The 24,473-nt window shown below is 41.5% G+C and overlaps 1 protein-coding gene across 2 annotated transcripts in view; it reads right to left on the bottom strand.

Moving 5' to 3' along the window:
* ncam2a (neural cell adhesion molecule 2a) overlaps window positions 1-24,473 on the bottom strand; it is a 450,560-nt gene that overhangs the window by 73,641 nt on the left and 352,446 nt on the right. For both annotated transcript variants that reach the window (XM_085263663.1, XM_085263664.1), the window contains exons 7-8: window positions 20,997-21,166; window positions 5,380-5,525 (exon numbers count right to left, since the gene is read on the bottom strand). In XM_085263663.1, coding sequence (XP_085119789.1) covers window positions 5,380-5,525; window positions 20,997-21,166 — 316 coding nt within the window. The remainder of the gene's footprint in view (window positions 1-5,379; window positions 5,526-20,996; window positions 21,167-24,473) is intronic.

Raw genomic sequence — 24,473 nt, 5'->3', positions numbered from 1 at the left:
AAGGTCATATGTTAATCAACAGTACTCATTATTCTCACTGGTAGTTTCTTCAGCCTCTCACTCGGGAGTTGAGAAAATTTATGTCAAGTGCAACCTACTTTCTACAGTATCGGGTCACCATATTGCTTCCAGTGTGTACGCAGCTTTAGAAAAGCTTTCTTGTCATTTCTTCAGGAAAGTAGTCTTCAGGAATAGTTCTCCAGGCTTCTTGAAGGACATTCAAAGCTCTTCTTTGGATGTTTCTGCCTTTTGTTCTGTTCTCTTTCAAGATGATCCCACACTGCTTCACTAATGTTGAGGTTGAGGATCTGGGGAGGCCAATCCATGACTGACAGTGTTCTACTGTCTGTTCTTCCATCCGGGTATGTTTTTACAGCATTGGCGGTGTGTTTGGGATCATTGTCATGCTGAAAAGTAAAGCTGTTTTCCAGACACTTTCTAGATGGCATTGTATGGTGGATTATGGTGGATTCTCAGCTTATAATTCCATCAATTTTGACAAGATTTCCAACACCACTGGCTGAAACGGAGGCCTAAACCATGACTGTGCCTGGGACTTTGTTTTTCTTCCATATATCTGTTTTTTTAAGGACACACTGCAAACCATGCTATGTTTTTGGCTAGTAGCTCTTTGGAAATCAAGTTTTTAGTATTTTCCATTGTATGACAGGCTGACCATAACGAAGATACAATTTAATTTTTTTTTATCTTGTCTATTATGTGCAGGCATAAGACTGGTTCAATCCATGAGCTAAGTGCCTGTGTGTGTTTGAATGATTCGTAGGCCGGTGTTAAGTGGCTTAACCCCAAAAAGTTTTTTTCCAGGTATAAGAAGTGGACTAAAAACGCCTGAAAAAGCAGCAAATGTCTAAATCTTTGAAAGGCCATCGAAAAGCCTAAGAGAACTAGTGCTCAAGACCCCCTAAAAGAAAGAAAGAAAAAACACTCAAAAAACCCACCAAAAAACAAGAATGTATGGCTCCTTCGAAGCAAAATATAATGAAATGGGCGGTCGTTCAAGACTTTAGCGCAGAACTATACTTTTATCGGTTTACTTTACCGGTTCGAGCCCCGGCTTGGACAGTCTCGGTCGTTGTGTCCTTGGGCAAGACACTTCACCTGTTGCCTACTGGTGGTGGTCAGAGGGCCCGGTGGCGCCAGTGTCCGGCAGCCTCGCCTCTGTCAGTGCGCCCCAGGGTGGCTGTGGCTACAATGTAGCTGCCGTCACCAGTGTGTGAATGTGTGTGTGAATGGGTGGATGACTGGATATGTAAAGCGCTTTGGGGTCCTTAGGGACTAGTAAAGCGCTATATAAATACAGGCCATTTATACTTTTTTTATTTTCTTCAAAGATTGCTGAAAGAATAAGGCTATATCTGTCGTATACATCCATAAAGTTAATAAAATGTGCCCAGAGATGACTACTGTTGGGACAATCACATTGAACTAAAAATAACATTGAACTGAAGTGAGTATAAACAATGAGCATAGTTTGAAGAGTGAAGTCGCTCAGGAAGTGCTTTAAACCTGCATTCTTTCTAAAGACAAGCCAGAGGTGACTCTTCTGGTTCCAGGAAAGGCATGCAACGGTACAAAAACTGCTACTTCCCTCTCTTGTTTTATGCCCTCCATAAAAAATTTCTTCAAGGCTTTATGTTATCAGTCAATAGTTTCAAGTAATTTTTAACCAAGCAATATGTTTACTTTGTAAATGACAATTGCATGTAAAAATACTTTTGAAAAACTAGTTGTTACTGTATGAGTGCCATGCATTCTCTTGCAAAAGAGCAAGATAGCAAAAAAGAGTCCACCCATCCATTTTCTTCCACTTATCCAATTTGGGGTTACAGTAGGGCTGGAACTACTCCCAGGTGTCACAGGGTAAGAGCAGTGGATACCCTAGATAGGTCACCAATTTGTTGCAGGGCTAACACAAAGAAACAGACAAGCATTCACAAACCTACGCCCGATTTAGAATATCTTTGGACTCAGACACGGGCCCCACACAGAAAGGCCCCGGCCAGCTGGTGGATTCAAACTCAGGAATGGCTTGTTCTGGGGCAGTGGTGCTAACCACCACACCACTAGGCGAGGTCAAAGTGGCATTTATTACATGCTAACACACATGGATTTGGAATACATACAGCTCTAATTGCAGTGTGGTGTACTAACTGCCCCCTCAATGATTGGGGGTAGTGAGTTACTTTGGTAAGCCTGTCAAACTAGACAGCTTTTCTTTTTCTTCAGCAACTGTGTTACTTTCAGTCTTTGTTACACGTGCCTCATTATGTGGTTTGCACTTCTTGTGAGAGAACTGCAGCTTTATACCTGTCTGCTTTCTTTTTTTAAATTTCAAAAACCTGGGTTTACTTGCCAGGTTATTAATCACAATGGTGTGACCGCTTCACTGCAGTCTTTCGGCACAGAGAAGTCAGGAAACAATTGGTTGGAGTCTTCTTATTTCAAGGTTTAGCTGTGAAATCAACAGTTGAATCACAGCAAATATGTCAATCTTTTCAGAAGTCATCTACACAAAACCACGGAGTTAATGACACTTGCTCTCTAGCCTTGGATATTCTGAATGACTACAACAGCAGACAGTAACTTTGATCAGAAGCAAAACAATACCCGAGGTGTCACAGAATGCTCTGCCTCGATTCATAATTAAATTCCAGGAACTGCATCCCATTATGCACTCATACCCTGGGTCAGGGTGTTAGCCTGACAAAGAATGAAAAGGACGGAAGCAGCACTATGTAGTACGTAACATTACATGTAGGACTTTCCGAAGCTTAACAACTCTAAACGGGAGACACGTGTGTGGCGGCTGGATATGCAGATTGGAGAGCAAATTGAGAGAGGAACATCCTGCTTTAAACCTAAATGACTGCTGCCATCCATCACGCCTCGCACTGCACGACTCATGTTTGTCTTTGCGTATGTTTAGGTGTGTTGGTTTGCACTGCGCATTTCCATAATTGCATTTGCTGTGGGAAGAGAAGCACTTACTCTCATTTTCGGCTGTGATTTATCAACCCGAGCGATTCGAGCCAATGCACACACTCATTTATCTCAGCGATGACCTTTTTCCCCAGCAAAAGGAACGGCTGCCATCTTTGTTTTTTGGGGGTTTTTTTCTTCCTCTTTTTTAAGCTGCTTCTTACCCCTTGCCATGGAAGCGAGTATGGTTTTGACATTGATGGCATGCCATTCAGGAATAATTACTATTTCAAGAAAAGGCTTCTTTCAGTTTGTCACTTGTGTGGCTGTTATTATGGAGAAAGTGAATAATGGATGCTGGGAGAAACAAGTAAAAATAGAAGCTTTGTGTCGCTTCGGTTAAACTGGATTGAATATAATGTCAGCGAGTCTGAGGGAGGTACTGAAGACAGAAAGAAAGTACAAACTAAAAGATTTGACCTGAAAAATTCAAGGTCCTGGCTTCCAAAATAACCAAAATAAAAGTGTTTACTGATTTCCCTTGAGATAATAATGTGAGTACAAGGTGAATGTGCATTTGTTGTTTGAGGGTCGCTCTCTTTGAGGCTTCACAGAGCGTGAAAATAAAATCTTGTCAAAAGGAAAAGATCCGGATCAATCACTCTGTAATGTACAGCAGTGGCACCAATGAATGGCTGTAATTGCAACATTTCATATAAGGCAGATGGGAATGCTTTAATTTTAACGGTGCAACATATACGAGTAATTAGCCGTTACTGTCTGCTGTTGCTTTTTTGTAGTCCGCGGCAATAAGAACCAAGACTTGGTTTTTGTTCATATATATAAAAAATAAAGTGACATTTTAATGGTCACCATGACAACAAAAGCTGGTATTTTCTCTGTAGCTCCAATTAAGCGACTCCATGACCTCGTGGGGTTTGACGGAGAATTTTAGGACACCTTTCCTTCATTAAAAAAAAAACAAAACTCATTAGTGAAACTCCTTAGAGTTGACATTTGGCAAATCCGTGGCTCTCACTAGAGAGAAATTGTAGTCATTTCATAGCCAAAGATGCATTTCAAACCACAAGAACACACAGCCACGAATAAAGATTTGTGGATTCAAATGACACGTTTGTTTCTTCTCCTCATCTTCTTCTTCGGTCGTGGGTGAACTCAGTGAAGTGTGGTGCTGCGTTTTGCTGCACAGTGACTGCAGTGTTTTGATTCACACCACTGACTGACTTTCTCCCATAGCAACAGTGCCCGAGGCTCACTGGTAGAGCCATCTGCCGCGCCACAATGAGAGACAAAATGTGACTTCTTCGAAACAAAGCTATAATGAAATTGAATGAAGCGATGCTTCCATAAAACCAGCAGCGCCTCCGTCTTCACCCCTCTGTGCATTACCAGTACGTGCACTGTTTTATTTGGCCCAGGACACACAATCTGTGGTTGACTCTCTAATGATTGGATTCTTTTAAGTCAGTTTTTGTACCTGTGATTATAATCAAAATACAATTTAAGTAGCTCCCATCCATATACATATGAATACTGTCAAATCTGTGTCTCATCTGTAATGTAGAGTGATCAGTTGTGACAATAAACTCAGGCATGTGACATAAGAATCGAATAAGATCAGTTGTGGAAATTGCCTTAACACATATCACCCACCTAAAAATTGTAGCAGAACAAGTAACAATAGCAGTGACACTCCCCGATGACTGTGGTCTCTCAGAAGACTATCCAGGTAGATCCTGAGCTGAAAACCTAAGGGTGTTTTTCCCTCCTCATTCCAGCAACACAACAAACACAGTAAACTAGACAAAAGACTCACACGGATGAACTTTCCACAGGATTCACCTTTACAGAAACACATAGGCCAGGGATGTCAAACTCATCCACTTTAACTGATAAAACTGCCCAGACATTTCTGTCATTTAATGGTTTATCTATTACTGAACTACTTTCGTGTGGTATGAATGGCAGTGTCTGTATCAATAGGCAAAGCTGTAAAACTTATGAAAATACAGTTAGGAGTTTAAAATCTGTGCACTTCTTCACATTTTCCAAAGCCTTCCAGTCGGCCAGATCGGAGTCTTTGCCGGCCTTATTCTGGGCCCTGGGCCTTATGTTTGACACCCCTGACATAGGCCTTACCTAAACACCCACAAAAGCAAGAGGTGCCAGACACACCCAGACGTCACATGAGCCTGTTAAGCAGCACTAAGGGGACTTGCACAGTATTAGGCAGGTGTTTTAATGTTTTGGCATATGGCTGTAAATGCATTATGCAACCTCAGTAAATTTCCCATAAATCCTTCCTGCCTAAGTCATATCCTTTGAGCACGACACTCATGCCGTAATTCCAGCCTATGCTGTACGATGATGAACACAAACACACACGCACAGCCAGATGGGCTTTCTGGCAGCTTCTACCTTGTCTCCGTCCACGAAGGTCTGACCGTCGCTGGCTCTTCTCCAGGAAATGTCAGGCAGAGGCTCGCCCTCAGCCACGCAGGAGATCATGGCAGCGCTGCCCTCTACGGCTGTCACGTTTTTCAGCTGGGTGATATGGGGCTGGACTGGAGATCACAGAGGACAAGCGGGGGAGAGAAGGTAAATAAGAGAAAAAAAGTGAGTAGAGGAGAACAGATTTGAAGGCCAGAAGAAAAGGTGTGAGTAAGGAAGGAGAAGTGAATAAAAGGATGAGCAGGAGAGAAACTGTCAAAGATCTAACTCATAAAGTGAGTTAGAAGATGAAGGCTATACCATGGGGTTTAAACACCAAGCTGATGCATGACTTTGGTACTGACAGAGTAGGCCAAGATAATTTATACAGTGCAGTCATACTCTACAGGTTTGATATAGTGAGAAAGCATGGCCTCTGGCCTATTTTGCACACACTCATTGGACTAGATGAGAAAACTGACTTTGCTAAAGTTTGAAAGAACAAATCAACTGATCCACGTTTTTTATTTTAAATGAATACAGATTTCTGTCTGGAAGGATGCCTCTCCAGCACCGTGTGATTTGCTTTTGGCACAGAGTGAGCACCGCGATAAGTGCTGAAAAGCGTGCCGTTGGGGGCTGGTCCCTGCTCGCCTCCCCCTGATAAGATGCTCTAAGCAAGCCCTGAAACCTGATGCATGTCAAGGGCATAGAGCATGTCACATGAATCATGGATTACTTCTTTTTCCCCCCCACACACACTGCACTTACGTTGTTAACAGGGTGCTTGCAAAGTAGCATGGCATAAAATCCGAAAGGCAAAGGGAAGTGAACAGGAAATAGTGACTACTGTACTGAAGGCTTTTAACACCGCCCGGGGGGAAGTGTTTGGCAATTTCACATGGCTTCAACCTCGAGGTGAAGGAGCCATCTTGAGGGATTTTGGGAGCTTGTCAAAACATGGGGGTCACAAAAACATACACACAGGCAACCAGGCAAATATTCCTCTGCCTACAAGGACTTTTAGTAAGTGACCAAACTGCGTAGGCACAAATAACCAACAAAGATGGTTAGACAAAATTAGCCTGAATCTCAACTTTAATAAAAAAAAAGGTTTACAGTAACAATAAACTCACTAAAAACATTCACGAAAATGGCTCGATTTAACTTACTGTATTCATGAGAAATTCACAAGTTTTGTTATTGGATGGTAGATGAGACATGGTTTAAAGGTTTAGGATGATATCACTGCAACAGCCCTTTAAAAAGGTTCTTGGTTTGAAACAACCCTTCTGGAAGTAATAAAAAAATCATTAAAACTACAATCATAGGTGGGAAATGTACACAGATGCTTCACACAGAGAAAAAGTTGAAGTACTGATTCAACTTCTTTACTCAAGTCAAAGTGAAAAAGTTCTGGCTCTGAATGAATGTACTTACAGCGTCAAAGTAAAAAGCAGCTCTTTGAAGGACTTTTCAAGCAGCTATTTTTGTGTAACTGACCTTCGTTTCCTGTCATGATGTCACAAACTGTACTTTTCTCTGTCATAGACGGGTTTGCTTTGCACTCGTTTTCCCCGAATATGTTATTTTGCCTCTTTCATCTCTGTCTCAGATCCCTTCCCTTCATTTAGGTTCAAATCAGTTTGATATCGAGAAGGCGCGCAGTGACAGGAAATAACAATAGCAGCCCTCACATATCTTGAAGCAAAAGTAATAAGGCTCCTTTGAAAATGTACAAATGTTGGGAGCGAGAGTAAGAAAAAGCTTACTTTCTCACTGTGTCAGAAAAACAAAGGGTTCTAGTAAGTTGTAGATACTTGGGGATACCTAGGGATTAGCGAATGGTCAGCTGCACCAACAAAGAAAACAGCCAATAAACAAGAAAAGGGGGTTTGTCAGATTACTGTATTTGGAGATAAAATAGTAAGATATAATTTGAGCAATTTAATCAGGTATGTGCAGAGGTTAATGTGGGCTGGATAATCTAGCTGTACTCTAACTGTACTGAGAGAATTAATAAGCAACGCAATCTTACATGCATTGAAGCAGGTTAATGCATGTCATTCTTGAATGAGTTAATCTTTCATGTGCTGCAGCCTGGCATTGCTTCTAGTGACAGTGTGGAGTTAGTGCACAGTGGTGAGAAAATAATGACATCACACAGCCCCGTTACACCCTCCAAGGTTCAAGGTTCAAGGTTCTTCAAGGTTCTTTATTATTTGTCACATGTATAGTTATACAAGTATAACACACAGTGAAATGTAGCCTGACACGCTCCTCGACATGTGCAAAAATTGGGGGGGGGGGTAGAGGAAGAACATTATATATATATATATGCACATATAGTATATACACTGGGTGAATGTGCAGTAGTAGCAGCAAGCAGGTGAATTCTGTACATTAATATGAATAGATATCTGACTATTTTACAGGATAGACAATATAAACATATTTAAAATTAAAGGAATTGAAATGTACATTGTGCCTTGGTTTAGTGTCTGGAAGAGTCCTGTCTCAGTCAATTATAGATGATGTGAGAGGGCGGGTGTGTGTGTTTAGGGCACGGATGGCTTGGGGATAGAAGCTCCTCTTGTCACGGCGGGGTGCGCCGATGTGTGTGGAAACAGGACCCAAAAGCAGATGATGACGAGGAATTGTAATGATTAACAGAAAGGTGAACCTTTAATGCGATGATGGCAGGGAAATGAACCAAGAGACCAAAAACAAACAGGCAAAACACTAAGAAACAAAATACTAAATGGTACTGAGACCAAAACCTAAACTATGACTGTGGTGGAAAAATAATAAACAAAGACCATGACTAAGACTAATAATACATAACAGATGAAAACTAGAACTATGACTGAGGTGAGGTAAACAGGCTAAGACCATGACTAAAACTGTGACCCTGGTGAGATAAACAGACGAACCGACAATGGCATGAAGAAAACAAAAGGCTTAAATACAGACATGAGGTGATCAGGGGAAGTGGGGACACATGGGGGAACAGCTGACAGACATAAACCTAATGACAGGACCAGGAGAGAAAGCTAAATACAATGAACAAAGAACACATGACATTGTCAAAATAAAACAGGAAATACTAACAACTAAACATGACAACACAACTCAACAGACCCCAACACGTGATGAATAAATACCAAACCCCAAAACATAGAAAACCCAGGAACAATAACCAATAACTGCCTAAACTAAAGGCAAAGTAGGAAATAACACAAACTAATAACATATCAAAAAATACAAAGAAAACTCAGAGTGCTGGGTCGGAGACCCAGCCTGTGACACCTCTTGAGTCTCTCTGTCCTTGCCCGGAAGATGCGGAACCTTCTACCAGATTGCAGAAGTTGGAACAGTTTGTTGCCAGGATGGGACGGGTCCTTCAGTATCTGCGCTGCTCTAGTCCGGCATCTCCTGGTGTAGGTGTCCTGAAGCGGGGGGAGAGCAATCCTGCAGCAGCGTTCTGCTGTACGGATCACTCTCTGGAGAGCTTTTTGGTCCTTCACACAGCTGTTCCCGAACCACGATGTCATGTTCTGTGTGAGGATGCTCTCCACAGCGCCTGTATAGAAAATCCTGAGGATCTTTGGAGAGACCCTGAACTTCTTCAGTTGTCGTAGGTGATACAGGCGCTGCCTAGCCTTTTTGGTCTGGACCTGAATGTGGGCAGCCCATGTCAGGTCTGAGGAGATGTGGACACCAAGATACTTGAAGGACTGCACCCTCTCCACTGGAGCTCCATTGATGATAATGGGCTTGTAGTCTCTGTGCTGACCCCTTCTGAAGTCCACCACCAGCTCCTTGGTCTTGCTGACGTTCAGCTGGAGGTGGTTGTCCTGGCACCACGATGCCAGATTCTTCACTTCATCCATGTAGGCCGCCTCATCGTTGTTGGAGATGGCACCCAACACCACTGTGTCGTCAGCAAACTTCACAATGGTGTTGGAGCCATGGGTGGCCACACAGTCTGAAGTGTAGAGGGAGTAGAGCAGTGGCGAGAGGACACATCCCTGATGTGCTCCTGTGTTGATGGTGATGCTGTTGGAGAAGCACCTGCCCACCCTCACCACCTGAGTTCTGCCAGTGAGGAAGTCCAACACCCATGCACACAGACGGCTGTTAAGTCCCAGATCCCTCAGCTTTGTGAACAGTCTGCAGGGCACTATTGTGTTAAACGCTGAACTGTAATCAACAAACAGCATTCGCACATAGTTACCCTGTTTCTTGTCCACGTGGCTGAGAGTGGTGTGTAGGACGTCGGCGATGGCATCCTCTGTGGATCTGTTGGATCTGTAGGCGAACTGCAGCGGATCTGTGGTGTCTGGGATGGAGGAGGAGATGATGTTTTTCAGCAGCCTCTCAAACACCTTCATTACTACCGAGGTCAGTGCAACTGGCCGGTAATCGTTCAGGGATGAGGGTTTGCTGTTCTTGGGCACAGGGATGATGGTGGATCTTTTGAAGCATGTGGGGACCACAGACTTCGCCAGGGACTCGTTGAAGATGTAAGTGAACACACCTGCTAGCTGGTCAGCACAGCAGCGCAGCAGACGGCCGGTGATACCGTCTGGCCCCGCCGCTTTCCTTGTGTTCACTCTCCTCAGTGCCGCTCGGACGTCATGCTCCGCGATGCTGGTCACCGGTCTCTCGCTGATGACATCACTGTCCTCGGTAGTCAGGCGGTAGATAGCATTAGCCGCCTGGCTAACCTCGAAACGGGCGTAGAACCGATTCAGCTCGTTGGTGAATGCAGAGTCGGCGTTGATCGGCGCAGTGTCCCTGGCTTTGTAGTCCGTACTGGTGCGTAGTCCGTGCCACATACTCCGTGTGTCGCCCTGGTGGAAGCGGGACTCCACACGTTCCCGGTACCTGCGTTTGGCATCTCTCACCGCGCGCCGCACGCCGTATGAGGCCGCTTTGTAGGCGCTCATATCGCCAGTGGCGAGACCCGCGTTGTAGGAGGCGGTCCTGGCGTTTACTGCAGTGCGGATCGATCTGTCCATCCACGGTTTCTGGTTTGGGAATGTGGTGACTCTCGCAGTGGGGATAATCTCCTCCGCTAGCATATTGACGAAGCATACTGCTACTTCCGTAAACTCGTTGATGTCGACTGCGCATGCTCTGAACATGTCCCAGTCTACGTCGTTGAGTGCGTCCTGTAGCGTAGCTTCTGATTGGGCAGTCCACCGTTTTACTTCCTTCGTGGTCACGTCTTCCCTCCGTATGCTTTGTTTATACTGGGGAATGAGGAAGATGGCGTTGTGGTCAGACTTCCCAAAAGCCGGGTGTGAGACAGCTTTGTAGCCCTGCTTGTATGGCGTGTAGCAGTGATCCAAAATCCGATCCCCTCTCGTTGGACACGAGACATGCTGGTAAAAGTTTGGCATGACTTGTCTGAGGTTCGCTTTGTTAAAGTCTCCTGCTACAATGAGGGCTGCGCCCGGGTCCTTGTTTTGAAGCGAGCTCAGCACATCATGTAATTCGGACAAAGCCATACCTGTGTCCGCTTGGGGTGGGATGTAGACCGCCGTGGCGAAGACTGAGGTGAACTCACGGGGCAGATAGAAAGGGCGGCACTTAATGCTCAGGAACTCCAGATGTGGCGAGCAGCCGCTGGAGAGAGTAGAAATGCTCCTGGCATCACACCACTTTCTGTTTACCATGAAACACACTCCCCCACCTTTGGTTTTGTTCGACTCTGCCGTTCTGTCCGCGCGGAGCACAAAGAATGAATCCGACGGAGTTACGGCCTGGTCCGGCACGGTGGGGGACAGCCATGTCTCTGTGAAGCACAGAATGTTGCAGTCCCTCATGTCACGTTGGAAGATGACCCTTGCTCTTAGGTCATCGAGCTTGTTCTCCATGGATTGTACATTGGCCAGTAGGATACTGGGCAGTGGTGCGCGATGCGCCTGCTGTCTCAGTCTGTTCCTAATACCAGCGCGTTTTCCCCGGCGCTTCTTTGTTCTGCGCCTCGGATGAGCGGCCCGTCCTCCAGACAGTTGGGAAACAAAGGGGGATTGCACTTTCCACAACCTAGCAGCAATACTGTGGAATGGTTTACCTCCTCTACGCACCATCGACTCTGTGGCTTCTTTTAAAAAACAGCTGAAAACACATCTATTTAGATAGACATCTGGGTCATGTTCTTGTTTTTGTGTAAAGCACTTTGTAACAGATTCCTGTAAATAAATTTTACTTACTTACTACTAGTCTAAGGAGCTTGGAAAAAGAAAAGCATCTGGACTTCTTTAAATTGCTTGAAGACGTTTCACCTCTCATCCGAGAAGCTTCTTCTGTCACGATCCTGGGTCTTTTGACCCAGCGTTTTGAGTTTTAGTTTAAGTTTAAGCCCTTCAGGTTTTCTAAGTTCATTTTTTATCATGCCTAGGTTGTTCTAGTTCTTTGTTATTAGATTCCCCTTGTGTCTTCCGCCCATGTCAAGTCTCCCTTCCCCTTCATGTGTTTAATGTCTGTGTCTTACGTTTTCAAGTTCAGGTTGTCATGTCTGCGTCTTATGTTTCCTGTTTTATTTTGAAGAGGTCTGGTGTTCCTGTGTTCATCGTGTTAAGTTTTTCTCTTCCACTGTGACGTCGTTATGTTCATGTGTCGGCTGTTTCTCCATGTGTTCCCACTTCCCTCATTATCCTCCTGTGTGTATTTAGTCCGTGTGCTTTCAGTCATTCTTTGTCAGGTCGTCTGCTCATCCATGTCACAACTTCAGGCATCTATGTCAGTTCACCATGTTTAAGGTTTTTTCATGTTTAGTTTTAGTTCACCCAGTTTAGGTTATTGTTTAGTTTCATCAATGCCCTTTTGTTTGTACCCTCTTTGCTAGCTTCAATAAACGGCTTGTTTTTTGTTAAATCCACGCCACGTTCAGTTTTTGGTCTGCGTTTGAGTCCTCTTTTGCAAACACATACAGTCTGCCCCAGCCAGACTGTGACATCTTCAGTTATAAGGTAAAATGTTAGAGAGTCCCAGATTTAAGCCCTATGAGAGTATCCCCCCAAGAGGGACGATGGACCCCCTAATGATCCTCTACCTATTTACATAAGCCAATGTGTGAAAATAGGTGTAGGTCACAATCAGCCAAGGTTTCCTAGCTCCACCCTATCAATGTGACTTCCTGAGGTGCATTGGTGACCTCAGGAAATCACACGATAGGGTGGGGGCTACGTTTCACAATGAGTTCACCCGAAACCTTGGCTGATGGACCCCCTGTCCATCGTCCCTCTTGGGGGGAACACTCCCATAGGGTTTAAATCTGGGACTCTCCACCATTTGACCTTAAAACTGAAGAACCTTCTTGGATGAGAGGTGAAACGTCTTCTAGCAACTTAAAGAAGTCCAGACACTTTTTTTCCCCAAGCTCCTTAGACTACAATGACCTGGATGACTGAGAACCTTCACAGACATACTTACTACTAGTTGCTGTATTTCTCAGGGAGAGTAACAAATGTTAACGTTTGACACAGACATTTTTTTCAAATATAAGAATTGCTCAGCGAAGTGAAATTTTTTGAACTGGAAATGCAATCAGATATTGGATCCATACATGATGTGTTGAATTATGTTTTTGTGAAACATCTCACAAAACGAACTGAAGTATAGGAGTTTTGCATTATTCAAGGTTGCATGAAAATTCTGCACTTTGACAAAAATGTCCAACTTAGTAGACATTTATGGTCCCAATAAATTGAGTCATTGGGTTTTTTTTTATGAAGAATGTTTACATATGGCATGTGGTATTGTAATGTTAGTCAGCTAATAGCCAAGCAGCCAAGGAGCTAATGAGTCATCTCATTTTTACATTTTTTTTCTTGACTTTTGGCCTCCCTGTGAGTCCTGAATCTAACATCTTCCATATGCCAGCATGTGCAGAAAGTATCTTATCATTGATAAGACACTTTTATATTTCTATAAGCATTTTGGATATGATTGATGCCTTGTGCCCGGTCTCAGTGCAGTTATACGAATATCGGCAGGCAGTAGGGATGAAGCAAACAATAAAAAAGAAAATCACTTAACAATAAACATCTTCTCAAATCCCAGCACAAACAACCACATTAATGGCTTATTTACGCTACAACCAAGTCCTCAACTCTTGTTTTCCTCAATCAAGTCAAATAGATTTGCTGCGAATAGCAAGGATAATTTTACTTGTTTCAACAACAAATCAGCGCACTTCAGAACTCATTCAGAATCAAGTGTCCTTTTCTTGAAAATAGTGCAACAATCTGCTTGATTCTGTTTTGTGTCAATACAAAAGGCCACATAGAGAAGAGGCGAAATTATCTCAACCGTCGGGTTTTTCCCCCCCTTTTTTTGCTATAAGGCCCCATAATGAGGCACAATTTCTTTGTTAGGATGATGTCTGCAGAGTGAAAGATGTTAAAAGCATCATGTTCTGACAGCTCTTCGTGTGCAAACATACAAATACAGATTCAAAACGATCCGACTGCCAAACACAGAAAACTGTTAATGGCTGAAACTGGTCTGAACCAGTTCTACAGTTCCTATCCACAGCTGTTTGCCTCAAATGCCCTTCATCATAAAAATATTAAATGAAAAAACTCACATTTGTCAAGCGTGATGCACAAACCACTCTGCAGGGACTGCTATTAATAATGTTTTATTGAAAACATTTCCTCTTTAAATGAGAAGCGTTCTTTACGCTAAAAGACAAAAATCCTAAATTTATTTGACCTTGGATTTTTACTAAGTGAACTTTATTCTTATTCAGTTTGTAAATTCAAATGAACTTCTTTAAGTTTCTCTTAAACTCAGCATGACAAAAAAACTATTAGTATTTTACTCTAACACATGGTAATACCTCTAATTACGCTTAATTATTCAAATTACAGGTATTATAATAATTGTACTTGCAAATGTTGTATTTTGCTACTGCACATTGTCAGCCCTGGCAGGCTCAATCCTAACCATAACCCATGAAAAAGCCATTAATATGTCAGAAAGAGAAGAAAGTGGCATAAATGTACAGTTTGTCACATTGTTAGTTCATGAAAGACCAAAAAAGATGGTTTGCTTTGACGCCTCTTGGCAGACAGTTAATGCAGGAACAAGCCTGCTTATGCAGCTAAACAGTATTTTCATCCTCTCTATAGTAATATTTGACATAAGGCTCTTTTCCCACCCACTGACAGGTATCAGAAGGTAAAATGTGGTACTGACTGTATCTGATAATTATAACCTCTGCATTTGTTGTTTCAGCTGTGCCGATCCACAAAGCAAATGTCAGCACAGATTCTCTCCTGTCATCCCTGATGCCTCTTGTAATGTTCCAGAGTTTAGAGGGTTTAACTGAAAAATCATTTTTGTTATTTTTATGGTGATGTAATTTACTGTCTTTGCTGTCAAGACTTGTTCTTGGCTACATGCATGAAGAAACAGAAATGGTAGATTCAAGTGAACATACATAGGGAATAAACCCCCCAGAAAAGAATGTATTTGTGATGTGTTCAGTGAACGTGTGCAAATTACAGAATGAAAAACCCATTAAAGTGGGTGCTGTGTTTCATAGACTACTGACAATGGGGGGAAAAAATGCAAACTGTGGCAAACGCTTAAGAGTCTGTCTGCAGATAGATGAAAATCTCTGCTTCTGTGATAAATGTCTCCCGGTACAGCTGCTGAGTGTTGCAGGGAAAATGTAGGATCTGCTTACTCTTTTTCTGAAACCTGACATTTACTGTTGATGCTTCAGATAGCTGAAGAATTATCTTCTATCAAACTGTATCGCTGACAACATTTAGCCATGGAAGCTGTCAAAAACGTATACTCTGCTGGTCAAAAACTGTTGCTGTAGCTAACAAAAGTTACTGTGCAGCAATGCTTAGCTAACTGCTAATATTGCTATCCTAATATGATGAGAGCGCCAATCATAACACTGTGTTTGTTAGCACTCTTTTTTCAAAGGGATCTCTTTCATTCTAAGACTCTGTATTTGCATTCAGAGACTTTAAAAACATAGCTTTGCATGCTGCCATATAAATGGGCTCTTTTAAAGAGTGTCTGAAACAATCCATTTTAGCACGTTTCTTACAGGTCACCTTGCTTACAGCCCATTTTCTTCTTCTTTTCACAGTCTTTGTAGAAGCTTTTGCTTGTTGGCATTTTCATAATTTAATTAAAAAAGATAAACTTATAAAAGATAAACGTGCATAAAGATTGCAATCCTTTTTCGTTCCAATCTCGATAAAAGTGACTTATAGCTCATAAAAATCCCAAATCCAGTATCTCAAAGTGTTCCTAAGATCAATCAGGATATATACACTCAACAAAAATATAAACGCAACACCTTTGTTACTGCTCCCATTCCCCATGGGATGGACGTAGAGACCTAAAATTCATTCCAGATACACAATATAACCATCCCTCCCAAACAGTGGTCACAAATCAGTCCAAATGTGTGGTAGTGGGCACATCTGCCATATTGAGATAATCCATCCCACCTCACAGGTGTGCCACATCAGGATGCTGATCTGACATCATGAGTAGTGCACAGGTGTACCTCAGACTGCCCACAACAAAAGGCCACCCTGGAATGTGCAGTTTTGTCTCACAGCAAAATGCCACAGATGCCACAAGCAATGAGGGAGCGTGCAATTGGCATGCTGACAGCAGGAATGTCAACCAGATCTGTCGCCCGTGCATTGAATGTTCATTTCTCAACCATAAGCCGTCTCCACAGGCGTTTCAGAGAATATGGCAGCACATCCAACCAGCCTCACAACCGCAGACCTCGTGTAACCACACCAGCCCAGGACCTCCACATCCAGCAGGTTCACCTCCAAGATCGTCTGAGACCAGCCACCCAGACAGCTGCTGGAACAATTGGTTTGCACAACCAAACTGTCAGAAACCGTCTCAGGGACGCTCAACTGCATGCCCGTTGTCCTCATCGGGATCTTGACCTGACTCCAGCTCGTCGCCGTAACAGACTTGTGTGGGCAAATGCTCACATTCGATGGCGTCTGGCACGTTGGAGAGGTGTGCGCTTCACGGATGAATCATGGTTCACATTGTTCAGGGCAGATGGCAGCTGAGAATGTCCCAGTTCTTGCATGGCCAGCATACTCACCGGACATGTCACCCATTGAGCATGTTCGGGATGTGCTTGACCGGCGTATACGACAGCGTGTACCAGTTCCCACGAATATCCAACAACCTCGCACAGCCATTGAAGTGGAGTGGACCAACATTCCACAGGCCACAATTGACAATCTGATAGACTCCATGCGACGATGTGTTGCACTGCATGAGGCAAATGGTGGTCACACCAGATACTGACCGGTTCTGGTTCCCCAGACCCCCAATAGCGCAAAAAACTGCACATTCCAGGGTGGCCTTTTGTTGTGGGCAGTCTGAGGTACACCTGTGCACTACTCATGATGTCAGATCAGCATCCTGATGTGGCACACCTGTGAGGTGGGATGGATTATCTCAATATGGCAGATGTGCCCACTACCACACATTTGGACTGATTTGTGACCACTGTTTGGGAGGGATGGTTATATTGTGTATCTGGAATGAATTTTAGGTCTCTACGTCCATCCCATGGGGAATGGGAGCAGTAACAAAGGTGTTGCGTTTATATTTTTGTTGAGTGTATATATATATATATATTCTATACAATATAAAAAGAAGCCTGTCGCACTTCTGAGGTGTTATTGAAGCCTGGGTTGTGGTGTTCAGGTCAGGCGAGGTGGCTGGCCAATCAAGCAAAGTAATAGTATGGTCAGCAGATAATTTGGTAGTAGTTTTGGCACTGTGCCAGGTGATAAGAAATTGGCATCTCCACAAAGCTCGCATGCTCTAAAATCACTTGGTAGACAGCAGTGTTGACTTTGGACCTGATAAAACACAGCAGTCCATCTGCCAGCACCTGCACCAGCAGATCACATGTCACTCTAACTCAGGCGTGTCAAACTCAAATACACAGTGGGCCAAAATTCAAAACTGGAACAAGGTCGCGGGCTAACATTAATATTTATTGGGAAAAAAAATCTTCCTCCAGATTTAAGAATGAATCTCTTCTAATGGACTCAAACAAGTTTTGCTGAAAAACAGAATATGGAACAAGGAAAGCTTAATACTAAACAATATATATATTATTTGTATAATACCAGTAGGCCAGCTCTAATAATAATTTGGTATGGCTCGCGGTATGGCCAAATTTGGCCCGCGGGCCAGAGTTTGACACCTATGCTTTAACTCATCACTGACTTCACCGTAGACTTCAAACACCTTGGATTCTGCTCTTTGCTCTTCCTCCAGACTTTAAGAACTTGATTTCCTAAAATACTGAACTTACTTTCATCTGAAAATAAGAATGTTTCACAGAACCTTTGGTTTAGGAGTGTCTTGATATAAGGGGTGAAACAGTTGTTTGTTGGCTCTGACAACATGCACATGTTAGTAGGTGTACAACAATCACCATCACACAAACGTTCATGCTATTAGCAACAACATTTGCTAAAAGCCATTAAAGAAAAAAAAAAAGCAGATCTGAAAGGAACAAAATTAGTTTTGCAGGTTTGATGGATTTACATTTTGACATAATGGTGGTAGATAATTAGTAAAGAGGAAACTCTCACCAGATCCCAACTCACGGTTGGTTTTTTTTTTTTTTTTTTGGGGGGGGGTTGGGCTTAATCAGGTCAGTTAGTTATAACCTTTAAAAAGAAGCACCCTTTACCTCTAAATTTGGTTGAAATGTGTGATGGAAAATTTTTGTTTCACCTCATCTAACCTCTGCGTACTATTGATATGCAATTGTAAATTTCTTGTATAACGAAAGAGTGTATGAAGACGGGAAAACAAATGACTTTAAGATTTGCTCAAGGCCATGATACACTTCATTATCAAGCTGGTGCCTAGATGATGGCGAGGATTTCACTCCCAACCACTGAATAGACAAAGATTGTATCCGCACAACGGCTTTAAAGGAGCTGTTATTATTTTACCTGTTGGTCAACGCTGGTACAAACCCCGTTTGCATTGTATTGATCCCTTTGCAAGGGTTTAACTTTCTTTCAATAAATCTCAGAAAATCTGTTTGGTTTCAATGCTTAAATTATTTTTCCGCAACAAAAGAGAAGAAGTGATTCATGATTTTTTTTCTCAAAAAAGAGCTTGGCATTTTTACTAAATTAAATAAATAAAATCTTATCCATACATCCATCCATTCGCTTCCGCTTATCCTTTTCAGGGTCGTGGGGGGCAGTGGAGCTTATCCCAGCTGTCTTAGGGCGAGAGGCAGGGTACACCCTGGACAGGTCGCCAGTCTATCGCAGGGCTAACACACAGACACATTCACACCTCTTTTCAATTTAGAGTTTCAAATTAACCTGTCCCCACTAAATAAAATCTTATTTGGTTGTGAAATGTTAGAATGTGGACATATAATGTCGACTAGCCCTGAAAGTCATTTTTTAAACAATAACAAATTTAGTTTTATAAATCTCATGTCATTATGTGCTTCTGTCACTGGAAACAACATTAGCAGGGCAGCGGGCCTGATGGCAAGAATGGCCTAAGCTCTAATCTCCTGTTTGTTTGATATTTATATTTTATTCCTACATAGCTGCCGTAGAGCACCCACAATTTGGTTTTAAATGTACAATGAAAATAAAAGACTATTCTCTTCTCTTCTATTGTTGGCATAGTTGAACTGTTGATAAAATACACCGTTTTACTCTTTAATAGAATTTAAGATATGTTTTCTAGACTATTTTTGAACGAAACTGATGAAGACAGCATTCAGGTTTTACTTTTTTTTTTTTACCAAATCTCAGTGTTGTTTAGAATTCTCCAAAGTGATCTGTAATATCTTCTCAACAATATTTGCTGGGTAGGAAAGTTAGTGGACCAACAAAGTCATAAAAGTCATTAAAGTAAATGGAAATCCACAGAGAAATTGTTGAGATATTTCAGTCCAGACTAAAGTAATAGAGTGACCAACCAAGCATCCCTTGAGCCACTCTTCTAGCATGTCTAACAAGTACATGCAGCTATTCCTTAATAGTATGGATTTTCTTCTACAGCAACAAATGACTCATTGCCTGAAAAGCAGGACAAGTTGACATAATCCCCGAAGACTGCAGGCTTCAGCCTTTTACAGCTCATGGACTGCTCTTGCAACTTTACAGAGCAGCCAAAAGACACACACTGTTTCCTGGAGGCCCCCAGATGTGAACATCTTAGAGTGTATAAAAGCAAACACCTAACAACAAACATGTGCAAACAGATCTGTGAAAGTGCCACAGAAAAAGATGAGGCTCACAATGGGTTACAGCGCCTAAACACGAGTGAAGCGCACATACACACCTGCACACACCTTGTATAACTTAAAATTCCTGTTTTCCTCCTGCCTGTGCTGTCAAGGGTAATAAAACTAACTTACAACTGCGTTCTCCCACCACACGGCCTGGAAGCAGAACTCCTCCCACCCCCTTAACTTCTTCATTTAAATGTGCATTTTGAAGAACAAGCGCTTTTCACATCTCCAAAGGATGTTGATGACTTGAGCACAAATCTCCATACATTTTCATGAGCTAGAAGCAGCGCTATCACGTCGATCTGTGAGGAAATAGCTGGCAGGTTTATGAAAATATAAATTGAAATTTTTTATGAGGAGCGCAGTAATTGAAATATGAAGCAATAAATGAAATATTTATTTTTTAACAGAAATATATCACTTTGATAAAGCTGTTATTGGTGTGGGCCGACTGTCATATTTGGACATTTTTTTCTGCATTTCTTTATAAAATGGAATTTGTGGATGTCCTTACAATAAAGCTTTATGGATCAACATAAAACACTGTTTACTGTCATGGGTAATGCTATTACATTTAAAATCTTTGGTGGGGCACCAAATAACAGATAATGGAAAAAGAAAACAAACCCTTTAAAGTGATAGGAAGGGATTTTTTTATGTTAGTCCTGGTTTGGGGAGATAGAAGGAACAACGTGGTTTTTCTTACACTTATCAGTTGGTGCTCAAATAACACTAAAATGTTCCAAGAAAAAGTCCCCCAAACCATTACACACCAACAGACTGAACTATTGATATGAGGCAGGACAGAACCACACTTTCATGTGAGTCGACCAAAGACTGACTCTACCAGGAGAAGAAATTAAGACAATTTTTATAGTCTTCTGTTGTCCAGTTTTGGTGAGGTGTCTGTAGTTTCCGTTTTATAACTGACAGGAGTGGTACCCGTAATTATGAGCACTGTTGAAGAGATGTATATAATAAAGTGGCCAGTGTCTGTAGAAAATTAGAAAATTTAATTTAATTAAACCTTATTAATATTTTATATATTGTTCTAAAACCTTCATATTTCTTGAACATGTCTTATTATATTTTGATTTTGATCCACAGTGCCTCTTACCTTATGGATCTATTTTATCTTGTTATATTATTGTATATTTTCTTTTACTAATCTTTTTGACATTATTTGCACTATTTTTAATAGTTGTGATTAATATCTGAAAATTTAGGATAAATAAACTGTATCTTATACAACTATAGTATTTTACTCAGATTGCATGCTTACCAAACACTTTGAGGAAGAGCTCTCTTTCCTGGGATCCTGCCTTATTGGTGGCTCTGCAGGAGTAGGTGCCTCCATCACCCTGCCGGATGTTGCGGATGGTTAACATGCTCCGCCCGCCATCAAGCCTGTTCAAAATGTACTGGTCCGATGGCTCCAGCTGCTGCCCTTTCCTGCACGAGTGAAAAGCAGAGGCACATAAGTAAGGAGTGGAAATATTTGGCAACTACCTCAAAACTGACACTGAACTCCTAAAATATGAATGCGTCAGTACACGTTTGATGTTACAGATGTATAATCTCTGTATTTTGGGTGTCAACCGATCCCATAAAAATCAGGCAAAGTGCAGACACCTCGGCTTTGAAACTATTTCTATCTATAGCAGGTAAACAGGTGAAAACATGACGGCACTTTTTATAGACACTATTTGAAGTGTGATGAAAGGATTGTTTTGGATAAACAGATCAGGCAATAATTGAAATAACAATTGCTCGATGAATAGTTTGTTGTATGTCATCAGAGTTGTGAAACTCTGCCATGCAGAAAAGTAACATCTTTATCGTGTCAGTTACAGGCCTGCCAGCACTCACTAGTGTTGCTGTGAATGTTTTCTTATGGACTGCAATGCTCACTAAATGACTCCGGTGTGGTGCGGAGATGCATTGCTGACTTAATGTCTTTTCTTACTGGGCTCTGTGGGGAAATTATCCAGAAAAATCAAACTGATAAATTGACGCATGTCTATATTTAAGCTTCATAACAAAATCATAATAGTCTGACGCATGTTAGCTGCCTCCTCCGCTTGTTTATTTGCAGCTAGTTAACCAGGCGTGTAGTCTAAAAGGTTCAAGGGATAGCTTTGTTTTTTTTGATTTAGACAACAGGTCCTTTTACAGCATTTGTAAGTCGCTAAAAATAAGATTAGCTTAGTTACTGAATTCATGTAGGATCAAGCAGCAATGGCACCCAAAACACGGGAAATACCTGTTTACATACATTTAATTTTGTAGCACACAAATTTAATTCTCTGATATGTAACCAGAATTTTCTTTTAAGATCTACTTTCCTATACTGCATATCAGCAAACTACAGACAGCTGAAGTTTGTGTTTAGTATGTGAATACCCAATACAGCCCAATACTTTACTTGTGAGCTTATGGATATTACAACAAAACAAACTTAGTATTGACCTGGGGGACACAACATGGGAAGATCGCTGATGTTGCTCTCCATGTCCTGGATTTGTAAATACGTACCTTTGGTAACATGGTAGCATTCTTACTATGAAAACTGATAATACTGTTGTGCTATTTATGAATATTAATAAATAAAAATGCCAAAAAAGGACAAATTTGGAAGGGACTCTTTAAAACTAACATATACAAACCAGTGTGTACAGTGCAGATTTAACTAGACTTTGTTTTGCATATTGCATTTCCTCAAATAAAATAACTGCAGCCAGTTAAAAGCTGTGTCTCTAATAATAATAAACACTTGGGAAGTGGTTGATGCAAACAAATTAAAACCAAACAAAATGAATGTTTGTTCATGTCTGTGTCAGTTTAAGTAAACTGTGAGAACATGGGTGCAGCAGTTTCTGGGTTGCTCTCTGGCAAAAGTAAGATCTCTACAGAGATCCAAACTGATCTTTATTATGTGTGACTTACTGCGCTCTGCAGTTTTATCAGTACATGCATTAACTTTACCAAAGCAAATGGAAAGTTTTTTAGTGAAATATACTACTTATTAAAAAAAACCTTAAAAACAAATACAGGCCTGCCTTTGATCCAAGCCCTGGTTACTACTTCCTTCTGATAACTTGTGAAGACCCTTCTTCTGTCATAAAACAAAAAGTTATTGCTTCAACACAGCTTTTCTCTACTTTGTTGTTATAACTAAGCTTTATTGGAGCTTTTCTAGTACTTATATTTAATTTAAGCTCTATGAACGAACCCTAACAAGTAAGACGTTTATGTTCTGGGAGTTTTCATGTAGGATAGCATGTTTAAACTTGAACAAGAGTGCCACAGTCACCATTTTTTGCCCAATTTATGTATTAATTAAGTAAAAATTGGATTTCAGACAGTTCATTATCAATTGAAAAATGGCTCATTTACTGCAGGGTTTGCACTTAGTTTTTCTCCCCAATTCTCACTCAGTGAAATATTTAATCTGCCCAGGGGATCTGAAAGGCTTACATATAGTTTTATGTATCAGTGTGAATGTGAAGCAGAGCATAAACGGATGAGATTCTCGAAATTAAAATCATTAAGGGTTTACATAAACGAACACAAAACAGATAAAGCTGATCTGATGTTTGCAAATGTGCTTCAGCATATTCAGTTGTGATTCATTATTAATCTGCCCCACTCGCAAATATAAAGAAAAGGTATGAAAAGAGATAAAAAAAAATAACATTTCGTTAAATATGGACAATAGCATCTTGTTTTTTATTTTATTTTACAAGTTATTTTATGTAATAAATTCAGAACAGATATATCTCAAGTCTTCAGTTCAGGCTGTTGTATTATTCACAGTGTATATTTTACTGTTCCACTAAAAAACTCTTATTTTTTTAGAGATTTCACATGAGGGGATTTGAAGACTCAGACACAAATAGACACGAGTGCAGTTATACTGCGTGGTGAGCTCAGCCTCATTGTACTGTAGGAAAAGCGAGAGGGGGGATAATTGAAAGTCGTCAGAGGAAACACCAAAGCCAAGTAATAATAACTCTGGTGAGCCAAAGAGGAAATGAAGAGAGGCCTCATCTTTGGAATGGACAGTGGAGGGCGTGCTGCAGTGCTGAATGTCATTATACTGACTGACTGCTGACAGGTAGTCCATTACCCAAGATGCACAGAGGATGAGGTGAAACCTCGCTCTGACAGGAAATGCAACGGGAGAGCCTGGAATTAGTTAGGAGGGGTGGCATCAAAAGAAAAACTAAATTGGAATGTGATGCGTTGTTTATACCGAAGCCTTTGTTGTGATTTACGCATTTTAATTCTGTAGTCTGGGACTGACACACAGGACTTATTGACCTGGGAAATGAAACAGACTACACAGAAATGTTTGGCAGTCCATGGTCACTAAAAAAGTTCAAAATCTGCAGTCAGCTGAAATGAGACCTTGACAGGTGATTTATATTTTATTCAGTCAGCATTAAAAAAAATAGTACGTGAGCATTAGAGTGAAGTGGGAGCATGCAAGAGTACCCTTTCAAGTAAACCTCGCAGGATGGTATGCTGAAATAAAACATGCAGCACATTATGTACATTATGCAACTGACATCCACTGGGGTTTGGGTGTATTTTAGCTCCATGCTAAAGCACATATGATATGTGTTATGGTTTTATGGTTTTTCTGTTATGCACTTTTTTCATTTCATGGTGCTAAAAGTGGCAAAACAATTCATAGAAAGAGGTGGATGTTGCTCCAATGTCACCATAAGCCTGTATCTAACCCCAAATGTTACGG

The sequence above is a fragment of the Mchenga conophoros genome, linkage group LG23 (genome assembly GCF_057382185.1).
Source record: "Mchenga conophoros isolate Kocher_MC1m ecotype Shallow Benthic linkage group LG23, M_conophoros_male_GT1.1, whole genome shotgun sequence".
In the NCBI taxonomy this organism is placed as follows: Eukaryota; Metazoa; Chordata; class Actinopteri; order Cichliformes; family Cichlidae; genus Mchenga; species Mchenga conophoros.
This window is presented reverse-complemented; position numbering and strand designations above follow the sequence as displayed.